The sequence below is a fragment of the Lepidochelys olivacea genome, assembly GCF_965140295.1.
Source record: "Lepidochelys olivacea isolate rLepOli2 genome assembly, chromosome: 2".
Classification (NCBI taxonomy): Eukaryota; Metazoa; Chordata; order Testudines; family Cheloniidae; genus Lepidochelys; species Lepidochelys olivacea.
The window spans coordinates 64,933,325-64,947,685 of record NC_140412.1 but is presented as its reverse complement, the minus strand read 5'-3'; the positions used below and the strand labels follow the sequence as shown (position 1 = coordinate 64,947,685).

Here is a 14,361-nt window from a genome sequence, read left to right as displayed (position 1 = left end):
CCATCTTCACATTTTATTTTTCTTTCTTTTTTGCTGTCATCTGGCTTTTTGTCTAGTACACGGTGTGGACTGCCCTCTGGGTCACCTGGAATGTTTTCATTATCTGCTTCTATTTGGAAGTAGGCGGGCTTTCTAAGGTAGGTCCCTTATAATTCTTGAGGGTTGTGGGGGAGCAAATGATTGTACTTTGATAGCAACAATGCTAGAGTGTTCTAAATTACTAGATCCAGGAGAAAAATTAGTGTGCTCTTTTTACATGTAATCAGAGCTTCAAAGGTTGTTTTTTTTCTAGCTAGAACTCCAGTATATCAACTTGTCTGTAGTAGTCAATATTCATAGGTTGGAAATAAGTAAATGTAAGTAAACTGAACATCTGTGTCTCTCTAAAGTAAAGCTTGCTGCTGAATCCACTTTATCAGGTTGACTATTATTTTGTTAAAAAAACATACAATATCTCTTTAGCAGATGCTTTGAATGAGTACATGAAATATGGTCCTGAATGTTCTGGGGCTGGTTTGGAAGCAGATAAAGACATTGATTAATAAGGTTAATGTGACAACTTGTTGAGCAAATTGGTCTCAGTGTAAAAATTCAGTAAAACAAAATTGAACAAGAAAAGATGACATTTTTGCACATATGAGTCAAGCTTCCCTTTACTGTGTTCTCAGTATTTTAGTTTGCTGAGTCCTTTTTCAAAGTCCTGATTAGAGCAGAAGTGTTTGCTGGAAGCATCAATGTACATATTACTTTCATACCATGTAGCACTTATGTTGATATAGTTTATAGTTAACCACATTGTATCCACAGTGACTTCTGTACAACATCCTCTGATTTTCATCCTAGCATAACAAACTCAACAAAATCAATTTATTTGCCATATTCATATGAACATGATCTAGAACACTTTTTCATGCTGTAACCCATTAACACAAAGGAAAAACATTCTTAGAATTATAGGTTTCAGAGTAACAGCCGTGTTAGTCTGTATTCGCAAAAAGAAAGGAGTACTTGTGGCACCTTAGAGACTAACCAATTTATTAGAGCATAAGCTTTCGTGAGCTACAGCTCACTTCATCAGATGCATATCGTGGAAACTGCAGCAGACTTCTCTGTGTATATAAAACAATACCTCCTCCCAGCCCACTGTCCTGCTGGTAATAGCTTATCTAAAGTGATCATCAGGTGGGCCATTTCCAGCACAAATCCAGGTTTTCTCACCCTCCACCCCCCCACACAAATTCACTCTCCTGCTGGTGATAGCCCATCCAAAGTGACAACTCTTTACACAATGTGCATGACAATCGAGTTGGGCTATTTCCTGCACAAATCCAGGTTTTCTCACATCCCCCCCACCCCCATACACACACAAACTCACTCTCCTGCTGGTAATAGCTCATCCAAACTGACCACTCTTCAAGTTTAAATCCAAGTTAAACCAGAACATCTGGGGGGGGGGGTAGGAAAAAACAAGAGGAAATAGGCTACCTTGCATAATGACTTAGCCACTCCCAGTCTCTATTTAAGCCTAAATTAATAGTATCCAATTTGCAAATGAATTCCAATTCAGCAGTTTCTCGCTGGAGTCTGGATTTGAAGTTTTTTTGTTTTAAGATAGCGACCTTCATGTCTGTGATTGCGTGACCAGAGAGATTGAAGTGTTCTCTGACTGGTTTATGAATGTTATAATTCTTGACATCTGATTTGTGTCCATTTACTCTTTTACGTAGAGACTGTCCAGTTTGACCAATGTACATGGCAGAGGGGCATTGCTGGCACATGATGGCATATATCACATTGGTGGATGTGCAGGTGAACGAGCCTCTGATAGTGTGGCTGATGTTATTAGGCCCTGTGATGGTGTCCCCTGAATAGATATGTGGGCACAATTGGCAACGGGCTTTGTTGCAAGGATAAGTTCCTGGGTTAGTGGTTCTGTTGTGTGGTATGTGATTGTTGGTGAGTATTTGCTTCAGGTTGCGGGGCTGTCTGTAGGCAAGGACTGGCCTGTCTCCCAAGATTTGTGAGAGTGTTGGGTCATCCTTTAGGATAGGTTGTAGATCCTTAATAATGCGTTGGAGGGGTTTTAGTTGGGGGCTGAAGGTGACGGCTAGTGGCGTTCTGTTATTTTCTTTGTTAGGCCTGTCCTGTAGTAGGTAACTTCTGGGAACTCTTCTGGCTCTATCAATCTGTTTCTTTACTTCTGCAGGTGGGTATTGTAGTTGTAAGAAAGCTTGACAGAGATCTTGTAGGTGTTTGTCTCTGTCTGAGGGGTTGGAGCAAATGCGGTTGTATCGCAGAGCTTGGCTGTAGACGATGGATCGTGTGGTGTGGTCAGGGTGAAAGCTGGAGGCATGCAGGTAGGAATAGCAGTCAGTAGGTTTCCGGTATAGGGTGGTGTTTATGTGACCATTGTTTATTAGCACTGTAGTGTCCAGGAAGTGGATCTCTAACATTCTCAGACTTGGCAATATTAAGTACATGGCTGTGAATTCATACTATTATCTTATAAAAGTACAAACTTCAACTGGCTAACATGAGATCATATGTGGTTTAGATCCTTTATTATTAATCAGGAAAAGTCATCATAGTATTTGTCAAACAAAAGATCTGGTGAAGTCCATTTTATAACAAAGAAAACATAATTTAATCACACAGTAAGATATCCATTGAAAATTTGCTTCAGTATATCCAGCGATGGGTTTCTCTTTGTTTGTTGATTAAACTTTTAAATTAGAAGCTGTAGCTATTCTTCTCCCATCTGCAAATATGCTTTCTTTCTAAAAGAGATGCTGCAGCTCAACCAGGAGTTTCGGGGTTGATGCAGGAATTACTGGGCTGATGCTATGCAAAAGGTCAGACTAGATGTTGATACTGATCCTTTAAAATCCATGAATCTATGAAATGAATATAGACATCACACATAATATCCCACAAGAATGACAGACTGGTAATAAATCACCAATATAATTTTTCTTTACTACTTAGACTTTAGCATTAAAGTGACCACAAGTTAAGAAAAGTTTATTTTTATATCAGTTGTGTGATGACCTTCGCTGCTACTTTTTACCAATTGCCTAGAAAACAAAAGTGTATTACGAAGAATTTTAATACTCTAAAGTCTGATCCTTAGCTCCTCAAAATCAATAGTAGTCTTTCCATTGACTTCAGTGACCTTTTGATCAGGTCCTTAGTGATGGCTGTGTTAAAAACAGCATATGTGAATTAAAAACTTTAGCCATTCAGTTTCACCATTGTACTCCAATTTTGGGTGGTCTTACTAACAGTGTATGATAAATCACAGTGTAGTGGAATAATATCACAATTTTACTACTCAAAGGATTTAAAAAAATATTATTTTAAATTCTTGCTACTTAGGCTAACTTTCTGTGTCTGTTAGAATTCTTACATCATGGTCTAGAACTATTAGAATTTCAGAAGTTGTTTTAGAACAAAGAGATGTGGAACATATCTTCCCTATTACAGTCAGTTGGGGTTTCACAGTGGACTTCAATGCGAGCAATATCTGGCTCCAACTTTGCAATACAGTAAATTAATATAGTGAGGGAATTCATATTCTCCAGTGAGCTCAGCATTCATGTCACACTCCCTGTCAGTACCTGCCCTGGGCCGGGGAAGCTACTGATTCAACCAGCAGACCAAATTCGGTGATGAATCCTGGTCACATGCCACCTGAGGCACATTGCACATATGCTAAAAAGAATGATAAAACAATCAAAGCTTTCCAAATTTGCAGACAGTTCTGCGGCTATGTGGAAGGTTAGAGACAAGGTTATAGATGCATTCATGGGCTAGATCCTCAGCTGGTGTATACAGACATAGCTACATTGATTTCAATAGAACTATATTGTTTATACCAGCTGAGGATCTGGCCTTTATAATAAATAGTACTCTGTGCCACAAGAGCTAAAGACTCTATAGAAATTAAATTCCCAAAGGAGAACTAATGTAATACTTACTTCAAAAGCTACAAAAATGGGGCTTTAAAGTTATTTCCTAAACAAAACAGTGTGAATTGGAATATGGACTGATCATTCCTGATGAAAACCAAACTACATCTGGAGCCCAGTTATTCCATCTGGTGCATGACACACATTTTATAATGGTGCAAATTATATCTAATAATCTCTAAAAGGGAGCACGTTTTACAAAAAGGTGCTATTTTACAATGAGAAATTATTATAAAGGCCTATTGTAGTGCTAATGTCTTCTGTCTTTGATAAAAAAATTAATCTGTGGTCAGAGTGAAATCCCGAGACGACATCCAAGAATAGTGAATTAAAATAAAACCTACCCCCTCCCCTAAAATGGCAGCAGTTAAAGAGGTGGAATCCTGGCCCTTTTGAAGTCAATAGCAAAACTCCCTTTAACTTCTGTGGGGCCAAGATTTCACCCAAGGAGCTCACAGCAGCTTTAGCTTACACCTTTGCTATGCACATGGGGCCATAGCGGACACTGGTGCCAATATGGGCTGCATGGTGGACACCAGTGGAATACACTTGATTAATGCAATATAAGGCTCATTTGTAATATGGATTTCGTATTGATATAACACAGGCACCCAACCGTGGATCAGGTATGCATGAAGATGGATTCCATTTGGTGTTCAGATGTATGCACTTCGGTGTGGGGCACTGTTACTGTTACAATTCAGTCCTGAATGGGTAATACATTGGGTATGGATATGATTTGTTCTTTCTACTCTGATGTATTTTTAATTGAATATAATCATTTCAATTTACAATACATCTACCAGTGAGAACATCATTTCAGAGCTGATAGTGATAATAGTGTTTGCTATTAGACATGGTACATACATTCATGGCCAAGTCTGCTGAGCATTTCTTCCCATATACCTCTGATTCATATCAGTTGCTTTTGGTTAGGATCTCTCCTGGGATTGGAACTGCATACCCACTATTTACTCATCTTCTACGTTTCCACTATCTATCTGCTTTAGTTGATGCCATCAGTTGCCAATATCTCCTGTGTTATACGCAACACAGATCTCACAGGTCTAAGCTGATTGGTTTGGTTACAGGCACTAGCCTTTTTTGGGGGTTTCTGTGAGTCATAAATTAATGTATGTTTGCAGCATTAGGTAAATATTGGCTCTTCCTAATCTACCCCTATGAAACCACAATTTGCATGGATGGGATGGGATAAAAGGAGTACTTTTCACTTTCTTGTTCTTGGGAACTTTAGAACCTTTTCCACCTTACACTCTTTATTACTCCAAAAGTGATAAATGTGCTTCTGAATTGTTTGTTTTATTACAAGTAATGGGCCTTCCTTTACTTGTATATCAGGAGTAACACCACTGAACTCAATGAAGCTATACTATCATAAATGAGATTAGAGTCAAGCGCAGTCTTACTTTCATCCATTGTCTGATGCAGTTCTTTCTCTCATTTCAGTCATCTTTAGTAAGGAAAAAAGTGAAAGAAATTTAAAGGCATTTGTCTATTTTTATTCCACATACTTAATAATAGCTGTACCGTTTCCTACAGCAGAGGTCTAACACTGTATTTTTCCCAGAAAATAAAGTTCTGGCATGCCCTTCTTTATGAAGATTGTCCCCTTCTTCCCCTGCTGCTGCTGCTGCTATGCAATAAAGGGAAATAATATGCTAAGTGAATTGTATGTAGTATTTTTCCCTAATGTTCTGTTCAAACACCAACCTTTTGAATTTTTTTAACTACTTTGGCAATAAACCTGGAATCCAATTTACTGCTAAGTTATGTTAGGAATGCTCTGAAATGTTTCTGCATGACTTCAAAATAATGAGTTTGGCCTTGGGTGGTAGTAGGGACAGTTAATCAAAAATTCTGTGCAATGATAGTATGCCCTGCAGTCGTAGTTAAACAGTAATTTCTAATGTTCGGTTAACATCAGTAGTATATGCATCAACAGAAGCTGCATGCATTGCTTTATGATTACTGTACAGTAACTGTTACTGCAAAAAATTAGACGCATGTTCAAAGGATCATGTGTTTGTAAGTGTGTAGCTGTGCAAAAGTATATTGTCTTTTTAATATGTAGTTTACGTTATTCAACACAAAAAGAGAATAAATACAATTCATACTACTAACTTTAAAATGCACTGAAATCATTGTTACCTGTGCAGGAAATACTTAACTCATGCACTCTTAAAAATTACTGGTAATTATAGAAGAATTCTAATCTTCTAGGAATATGCTCTAGCTTTACACCAGTGTAACTCCATTGATGTCTATGGAGTTACATCACTGTAAAATTCAAGTAGCACAAGGCCCATATACTTTTATTCCAGAAGAAGCAGCTGTCTTTTGGTTTTATTTTGGTGTTTTAGATGTTAAATAGCATAATCAGACAACTACTCAAATATACCTACTGTCTGATCTGTGATGATCCACTTTGCAGAACTTCAGTAAAACTACAGTGCCATTTAAGTTATGAAATATTTGTTCAATCTTGGAAAGAGAGTTAATCCTGCAACTAGCTGAACCTTTGGTGGTACAAGTTGAACATCAGGTCATTCTGGAAAAACATCATATGGAACAAACAGAACACCAGTAAATGCCACTCAGACTGCAGAAGATGTCATTTTTATGTTAATTGGTGTGTTTAGCGGATACACTCACAGTGCTGAGGATCTTAATTGGGAATAAATTCCAGATGGTGCAAAAAACAGAATTTAATATTTTTTCAGCTGACATTTACAGTGGCTCATAGGATTACATACAGTTAAAGCCATTAAGTTTTGCAATATTGGTTTAAACAGAATTCATTTTCTTTTATAACACCTTGATTTTTAATTTTAAAACTGACATCCCATATGACCCATCTTCATTTGGCTAGCCAGATTCTCAGATACCACTGTGACAAGTACAGTTTAAAAAGCTGGTTACATGGATAGATTTGCTAATGTAAATTTTTAAGCTGTTCTGATATTTGTTGGTGTACATGACCATTCCCTTCGGCTTTTGGCAGAAATGTTCAAGAATTGTATAGTATTTGAATAATTTAAATGGTCCTAAAAAAAATCCCAAATTGTATAGCAAAGGAAGAAGGTAGGAAGGTCTCATCTTGTTGGATTCTACAGACTCTTACTGAAACCACCATCAGAACTCACTGTCACATGGTATCATTGAGATTAAGAGCTTGGCCGGATTCGAAAAGTGGACATTTATATGGATAAGGAGAACATCCAGAGTTATAGATTCATAGAATTTAGGGCTATTACAGGACCATTAGATCATCATGTCTGACCACCTGTGTATCACAGCCATTAAATTTCACCCATTTACTCCTGTATTTAGCCCAATAACTTGTTTGGCTAAACCATATCTGCAGAAAGCCATCCAGTCGTAATTTGACGAAATCAAGAGATGGAGAATTCACCACTTCCCTTTGTAATTTGTTCCAGTGACCCTCACTGTTGTGTGCCTTATTTCTAATTTGAATTTGTCAGGCTTTAGCTTCTCGCCATTGGTTCTTGTTATGACTTTTTCTGCTAGATTAAGAGCCCTTCAGTATGTGGTATTTTCTCCCTGTGGAGGTACTTAAACTGTAATCAAGTCTCCTCAATCTTCTATTTGATAAATTAAACAGACTGAGCTTTTTAAGTGTCTCACTGTAAGGCATTTTCTCCAGACCACAAATCATTTTTATGGATGTTTTGTGTACCCTAATCAAGTTTTTCAATATCCTTTAAAAATGCGGTCACTACAACTGCACCCAGTATCAGTCTCACAAATGCTGTATGTACAGATGAAATTACCTCACTACTCCCTTGTTTGTAACTCTAAGGATTGCACTAACCCTTTTTGCCATAGTATTTTATTAGGATCTCCTGTTGAGTTGCTTGTCCGCTATGATACCTAAATACTTTTCAGAGTCAGCTTTCAAGGATACAGTTCCCCCGTCCCATTTTTAGGTATAGCCTGCATTCCTTGATCCCATATGTAGAACACTGCATTTGGTTGCATTAAAAACACATTTTGTTTAATTAGCATCAATTTACCAAGTGATCCAGATTGCTCTGCATGACTCCCTTGTCCTCACTATTATTTACCTCTTTGCCAATCTTTGAGTTATCCACAAAGTTTATCAGCAGTGACTCTACACCTGCTTCCAGGTCCTTGATGAAAATGTTGGACAGCTTCGGGTCTGGTACTGATCCTTGCAGAACCACACTAGAAACACTCATTTGATGACGACGACTCTTGATTGATTATTAATTTTTGAGATCTGTCAGTTCACAATCTATTTAGTGTATGGTTTATTGATATTGTATCGTGCTAATTCTTAATCAGAATTCTGTGTGGGAATAAGACTTACAAAGGTCTATTGCATATACCCAGTTACCCTTAATCAAATTTTATAATCCCATCAAAAATGAAATCAGTTTTTTTAACAAGACCTATTTTCCAAAAAACCATGTTGACCGTCATTAATTATATTCTCATCCTTTACTTCTTTATTGGCTGAATCCTGTATCAGCTTTCCCATTATTTTGTGTTGGCTTGATGTCAGACTGGCCCACTTACCCTTTATGAATAGTTGCACCACACTAGCACTCTTCCAATCCACTGGAATTTTCCTACTAGTCCAAAATTATTAAAAATTAACAGGTCAGGGATCTCCTCAGCCAACTCTTTTAGGACTCTTGGGTGCAAGTTACTCAGGTCTGAGGATTTAAAAATGTTAATCCCTAGCAAATGTTGTTTAACATTCTCCTTAGTTACTAAGGGACTGAGAAGTACAAGTACATCATCCTGTTTCTTTCCAGACACAGAACAGAAATATTTATTGAACACTTCTGTCTTTTCTGCATCATCATCAACAATTTAATCATCTCCATCTAGTAATTGGCCTATACCATAGCTAAAACTTATTTTGTGACAAATTTCCTTTAAAAGTGCCTTTGCTTTACCACTGAACCAGGAGGGATTTTAGCCAAAATCATTCTCTCTTTATTGTTGAATCATGGCTTTTTGGTTATATGATGACCTCTTCATAAAGAACTCTAGTTTTCATTTATATTTTTCTTTCTAAATTTCCCCCCAAGTCAATTTTTCTCATAATTCCCCAAAATAGCTAATTTTCTAAAATTTTGAAGAACCAACTATATACATTATTGGTTAGGACTGTACTTTCTCTCTCTCTCTCTCATATTGAAAGTAATCAGGTCATGATCACTGGTTTGTAGCTAACCACTAACTTCCAGTCCAGTGAATAATTCATCTTTATCTATCACAATGAGGTCCAAATAGAATTACCTCTTTTTGTGTTAGAGTTTCTAAAAATTAAAGATGATGATTTTCTAATGATATTTTACTACTGGTTGCAGAAGCCCTCCAACATATGTCTCCCAAACTAAGTCCCTCATAACATCGCAGTGTTTTGTTCCACACATTACAGACAGATGCTTAAAGAGTAACTTTTCCTGTTTTCTAGTTTGATTGACTGGTCTGTAACAGATTTATATTCCTAAGGATATAAACACACACACTCGAGTGAAATCCTGACCCCATTGAATACACCACTGAAGATTTCACCCCAAGAGTTTTGTGAGAGATACAAACCCACATTCTTCAGGGCATAAACCAACCTCCAACTGGCGAGATTAGGAAGAGTCTCTCTCTGCGAGAAGGTTATTCCATTATTACTGACACTGGCTATAGTCAAGGGCGGGATATTATACACAATGGATCACTGATCTGGTCCAACAGGGCATTTCCTTTGTTCTTAATTTGCACCACCATTTTCGTAATGACTGCTGTAGAAAAACATTGAGAGTTAGTTACATGCACCAAAGGGACTCTATAATTCTAACAACTCTTGAGAAGGGTCTAGCCACTAGGGTCACAATCAAAATATATATAGTAGACACACATTAACAGAATATGCCATAACAAGAGTGCAATATGAAAACATTGTTATAAACTTTTGTTAAATATGTTAAACAATCAATGCCATAGTGATGAGATGTTTTAAGTTAACAGGAAAAACAATAAACCTGCTCCCCTCTTAAAAAGAAAGAGAGCCTTTTGAGAACTTTGAGCCCTTTTATAATTTTCAGTGTAATGTTTCTGGATTGAAACTAAAGGAAAATATTTTTAACATTATCGGTTTTACCTAACTGTGTCCTAGTACAGACTTCTCCTACATTTCTCTATAGCTGCACATCAGCAAGGTACATGGCTAACTTTAAATGCGAGTAGTCCCATTAATCTAACTAGAACTACTCGTGTGGTTATGGGGCTATTAACATGTTTAAAGTTAGACATGTTGTAAAAGAGGTGGATTCATGCAGCAGTACCTTTTCATGGCTAGGAATGGTGTAGAGGCTTTCTTCCCATACCATGCTCCCTGCTGATGGTCACTTAATTGCTGTGGTAGTCTCCATCCCTTCTGGGGGAACAGAATCCAATCAAACTATAGTCCAATGACATTACAACAGGTCTTCTGTCTTTCTTTGGGCTCTATGGTCCTTACACCCCTTATCTCAGGGGGTTTCACCCCACTTTCCTTAGTTTCTGGTAGGGGAATCCAGGTCCACCCTCTACTCTGGGTTCCAGCACAGGGTCCCTGTAGCTAGCAGCCAAGATCTACTCCTTCAGACTCCTTGCTACCTCCCTAGACTGCTTCCTACTCCTCCTATTCCCCTAGAGAATAACAGAAGATTTTTTTTTTTCCTTCAAGCCTCTTTCTGCTACAAACTTCCTGGCTTTATGATCACCACCCAGCTCATCTTCAGCTGGGCTGCATCATCGTCAATTAAACCTCTCTCTCTCTCTCTGGTTCACTGGCTGCTAGATACATTAATTGGCCTCTCAGGCCCACATTAACCCCTTCAGGACCTGTGCGGGGTTCAAACCCTGTGACAGATTTCTCCCCCTTCAGGGTGCCGCCTGGAACTGGGGTACTACTGAGCCTGCCTGACCCACCAGCTTGGGCTGCCTTTACACTGTACTGTTGTGACAGGCTCTCAAGCCCCCTCAAGCACACGTACAGGTAGGGACACACCCAGCTGCAGCGTCATACAGATGCCAAGATCAGCTTTACATAGGAAGGCTCAGCTAAGGAACTGCCCAGTTACTCAACTGCACACCTCCAAAATTATACTGTCTTGCGCTGCACAGGGAACTGTACAGCGTAATCTCATGAAATTCGACTCCTCTCTCAAGGTTGAGGAAGATAGGCAACAGCTTTCTGGCTCCAGTTAGGATTTAGACACACTGGTTTTTAGACAAAACAAAAACAAGTCTATTAACTACAAAAGAAAGGTTTTAAGTGATTATGAGGGATAGCAAACAAACAGATCAAAGCAGATTACCTAGCAAATAAACAAAAACTCAGTCTAAACTTAATATACTAGAGAAGCTGAATATGAGTAGCAAATTTTCACTGTAATTGTTGGTTGAGGCAGTTTGCAGAAATTTTTGAGGGCAATCTGCACTTGCTTGCAGCTTAAAATTCCAGGTATTCCTTTCACAGACTAGAAATCCCTCTAGCCTGGGTTCAACCCTTCTCCCCCCAGTTCAGACCTTGTTTCTCAGGTGTTTCCAAGCATCTCCTTTGGGCGGGGAGTCAGTGAAGAAGAACCACAATGATGTCACTCCCCTGCCTTAAATAGCCTTTGCATATGGTGGAAACCCTTTGTTCCCATGCCTTTCAGTGGAAAAACACTAGTATTCTATAATAGAGTCCAACACCAGGTGACTTGTTCATATGCCTCTGTAAGGCCATAGCAGCCATGTGTCAGAGGCTGTTTGTAATGTCCTCAGGAAGGCTCCCCAGTGGGAGATGAGCATCTTCTAAGACCTATTGTTCTCTCTAATGACCCTTCCCAGCCAGCCATCTAGACTGATTGCATTCTGCCTACTAAGTGTTCCCCAGGTGTAAACACATTTATTATAGATGCATAGACAATATTCCTAAATTCAGATGCTAAAATGATACATGTATACAAATAGGATAATCTTATTCAGTAAAACATAACCTTTTCAATGATACCTTACATGACCTATCTTGCATGAAGTACATCATAGTTATGCTATAATCATACCATAATAATATTACTATGAAGAATATGGGCTGTGATGCCACAAACCCCATCACACATATGCTTATGTAGCCTGTTGCATTGGGATCACTGTTGGTGGAACGTTTGCAATGACAGAGAATCCTTAGTCCTCTCCTTTGCTTAGATGTTACAGTTAAAAACCCCTGCAATAAACTTTCATCATGTCTTGCAGTATCAAAAACTGAACTCCCAAGATCTGAATGCATTAGAAATTAATACTCTAAATTTGGCTGTTTTTTCCTATACTCAGTACAATGGTATCTAATCACCATTTGATTGAGCCTTAAAGTAAGCTATATTGTTATTTACTTGTATTGATTCTGCATAGGTTATATGTTGCACATTGTAGCTGGCTAGTCACCCGCTCCTGCCCTGAAGGGCTTGAAATCAGCCCTGGGAGAGGGCTGAGGCTGTCTGAGGGCTGCTGCTAGGAAAGCAGCGAGCCTCGGCTGATGGCTGAAACAGCCACAGCTGTGGCCATACACCAATCAGTCCACAGCTGGCCTGTATAAAAAGGCTGGGAGCCAAGAGCTCAGAAACCCTCTCTCTAGGCTTGGAGAGAGTAAGGTTTGGTTGCCTGCAGAAAGTGGGAGTGAAGCAGGGCTGGGGAAAGACCAGAGGAGCTCTAGGCTGGTAACTCCCCAGGCTGCAGGGCCTGGTCCTAGGCCCACATAGGTACTGGGTGATAGAGGAAGGTAGCTGGTCCAAACTCCCCTTGCCTATGATGAGTGAGCAGGGGCTTGATGATGACTAGCAGTAACCCAGACTGAGGCAAGGTGGGGATTAGAGGGTTGGGGGTCTCCCAGAGAGTGGAGACCCAGAGACAGAGTGTGGAGGTATTGCCAGGGGGCAGCACCCTGGATAAAAGGGCACTGAGGTCTGGGAGGGACACTGGGCCAGTAGACAGTGAGACATCAGCCAGCAGAGAGTCCTCTGCGCTGGAAAGAGCTCATTCCCGGATGACCAACAGGAGGTGCCGCAGAGATGAGTTGTGCTGCTACACACACATTTCTTGGTGATTAGTGCTCTATAAATCCCACTAACAGCTAAAGTTACATTAGGTTAAACTGAATTAGAGTATGAAACTTGTTTTAATACTCCTCTTTATTAATCAATCACCTGTTTTAACTTGCCCTTCCCAGGTATCTCCTAAGCATTCTATAGGATTAAGTGTATTAAGCTGCCATCACTCCAATGCAAACAGAGGCCACTCAAAATTGATTCCAAATACAGCCACTCCTAGAAACCAATTAATAATGAATCTCTCTCTCATTTATTTATTTATTTATATATTCCACCAATCATAATTCCACTATATAAGACCATGGTACTCTCATACCTTGAATACTGCTTGCAATTCTGGTCACCTCATCTCAGAAAAGATATATTGGAATTTGAAAAAGTACAGAGAAAGGCAACAAAAATTATTAGGGGTATGAATCAGCTTCCATATAAGGAGAGATTACAAAGACTGGGACTATTAAGCTTGGAAAAGATATGCTTTGGGGAAGGTGACTATGTAGTGGAGAAAGTGAATAAGGAAGTATTTGGTACCCCTTCACATAACACAAGAACCAGGTCACCCAATGAAATTAATAGTCAGTAGGTTTAAAACCAACGTAAGGAAGTACTTTACACAATGCACAGTCAACCTGTGCAACTCCTTGCCAGGGGGTGTTAGGAAGGCCAAACGTATATTTGTGTTAAAAAAAAATTAGATAATTTCATAGAAGATAAATCAATAGGTGTTAGCCACGATGGTCAGAGATACAGCCCCATGCTCTGGGTGTCCCTAAACCTCTGACTGCCAGAAGCTGGGAGTGGACAAGAGGGGTGGATCACTGAGTAATTTCCGTGTTCTGTTCATTCCCTCTGAAGCATCTGGCACTGACCACTGTCAGAAGACAGGATACTGGGTTAGATGAATCCTTGGTCCTACCCACTATGGCCATTCTTTTGTTCTTACCAGCTGAACTCTTTTGAACATACCTAAAAAGGCATTACATTTGTGCTTTGCCTAATTCCATGCATTGTTAAGTTTATATGCTGGAGAGCCAAACAGTTAAATATAATAAATTTTGCACTTTTATTTCACCTCTGGCTAGTGAACAGAGCAATATTTCCACTATAAATAATCTTTTTTACATTACAAGTCTGTTTTTATCAGTATTTGCTTTTCAAGTCTTTTTTAAAAATGGAAGTTTTTGTATGTCAAGTGTTTTGCAAAGAGTAAAATGTCTTCTGATATCAAATGAGTATGATTTAGTATT

The 14,361-nt window shown here is 39.0% G+C and overlaps 1 protein-coding gene across 6 annotated transcripts in view; it reads left to right on the top strand.

Annotated features, from left to right (window-relative positions):
• NKAIN3 (sodium/potassium transporting ATPase interacting 3) overlaps nt 1-14,361 on the top strand; it is a gene marked incomplete at its 3' end in the record, with an annotated part of 514,515 nt that overhangs the window by 236,265 nt on the left and 263,889 nt on the right. For all 6 annotated transcript variants that reach the window (XR_014710250.1, XM_084619357.1, XM_084619356.1 and 3 more), the window contains exon 3: nt 57-137. Coding sequence is in view for 5 of the 6 variants with exons in the window: in XM_084619357.1 (XP_084475483.1) it covers nt 57-137 (81 nt within the window). The remainder of the gene's footprint in view (nt 1-56; nt 138-14,361) is intronic.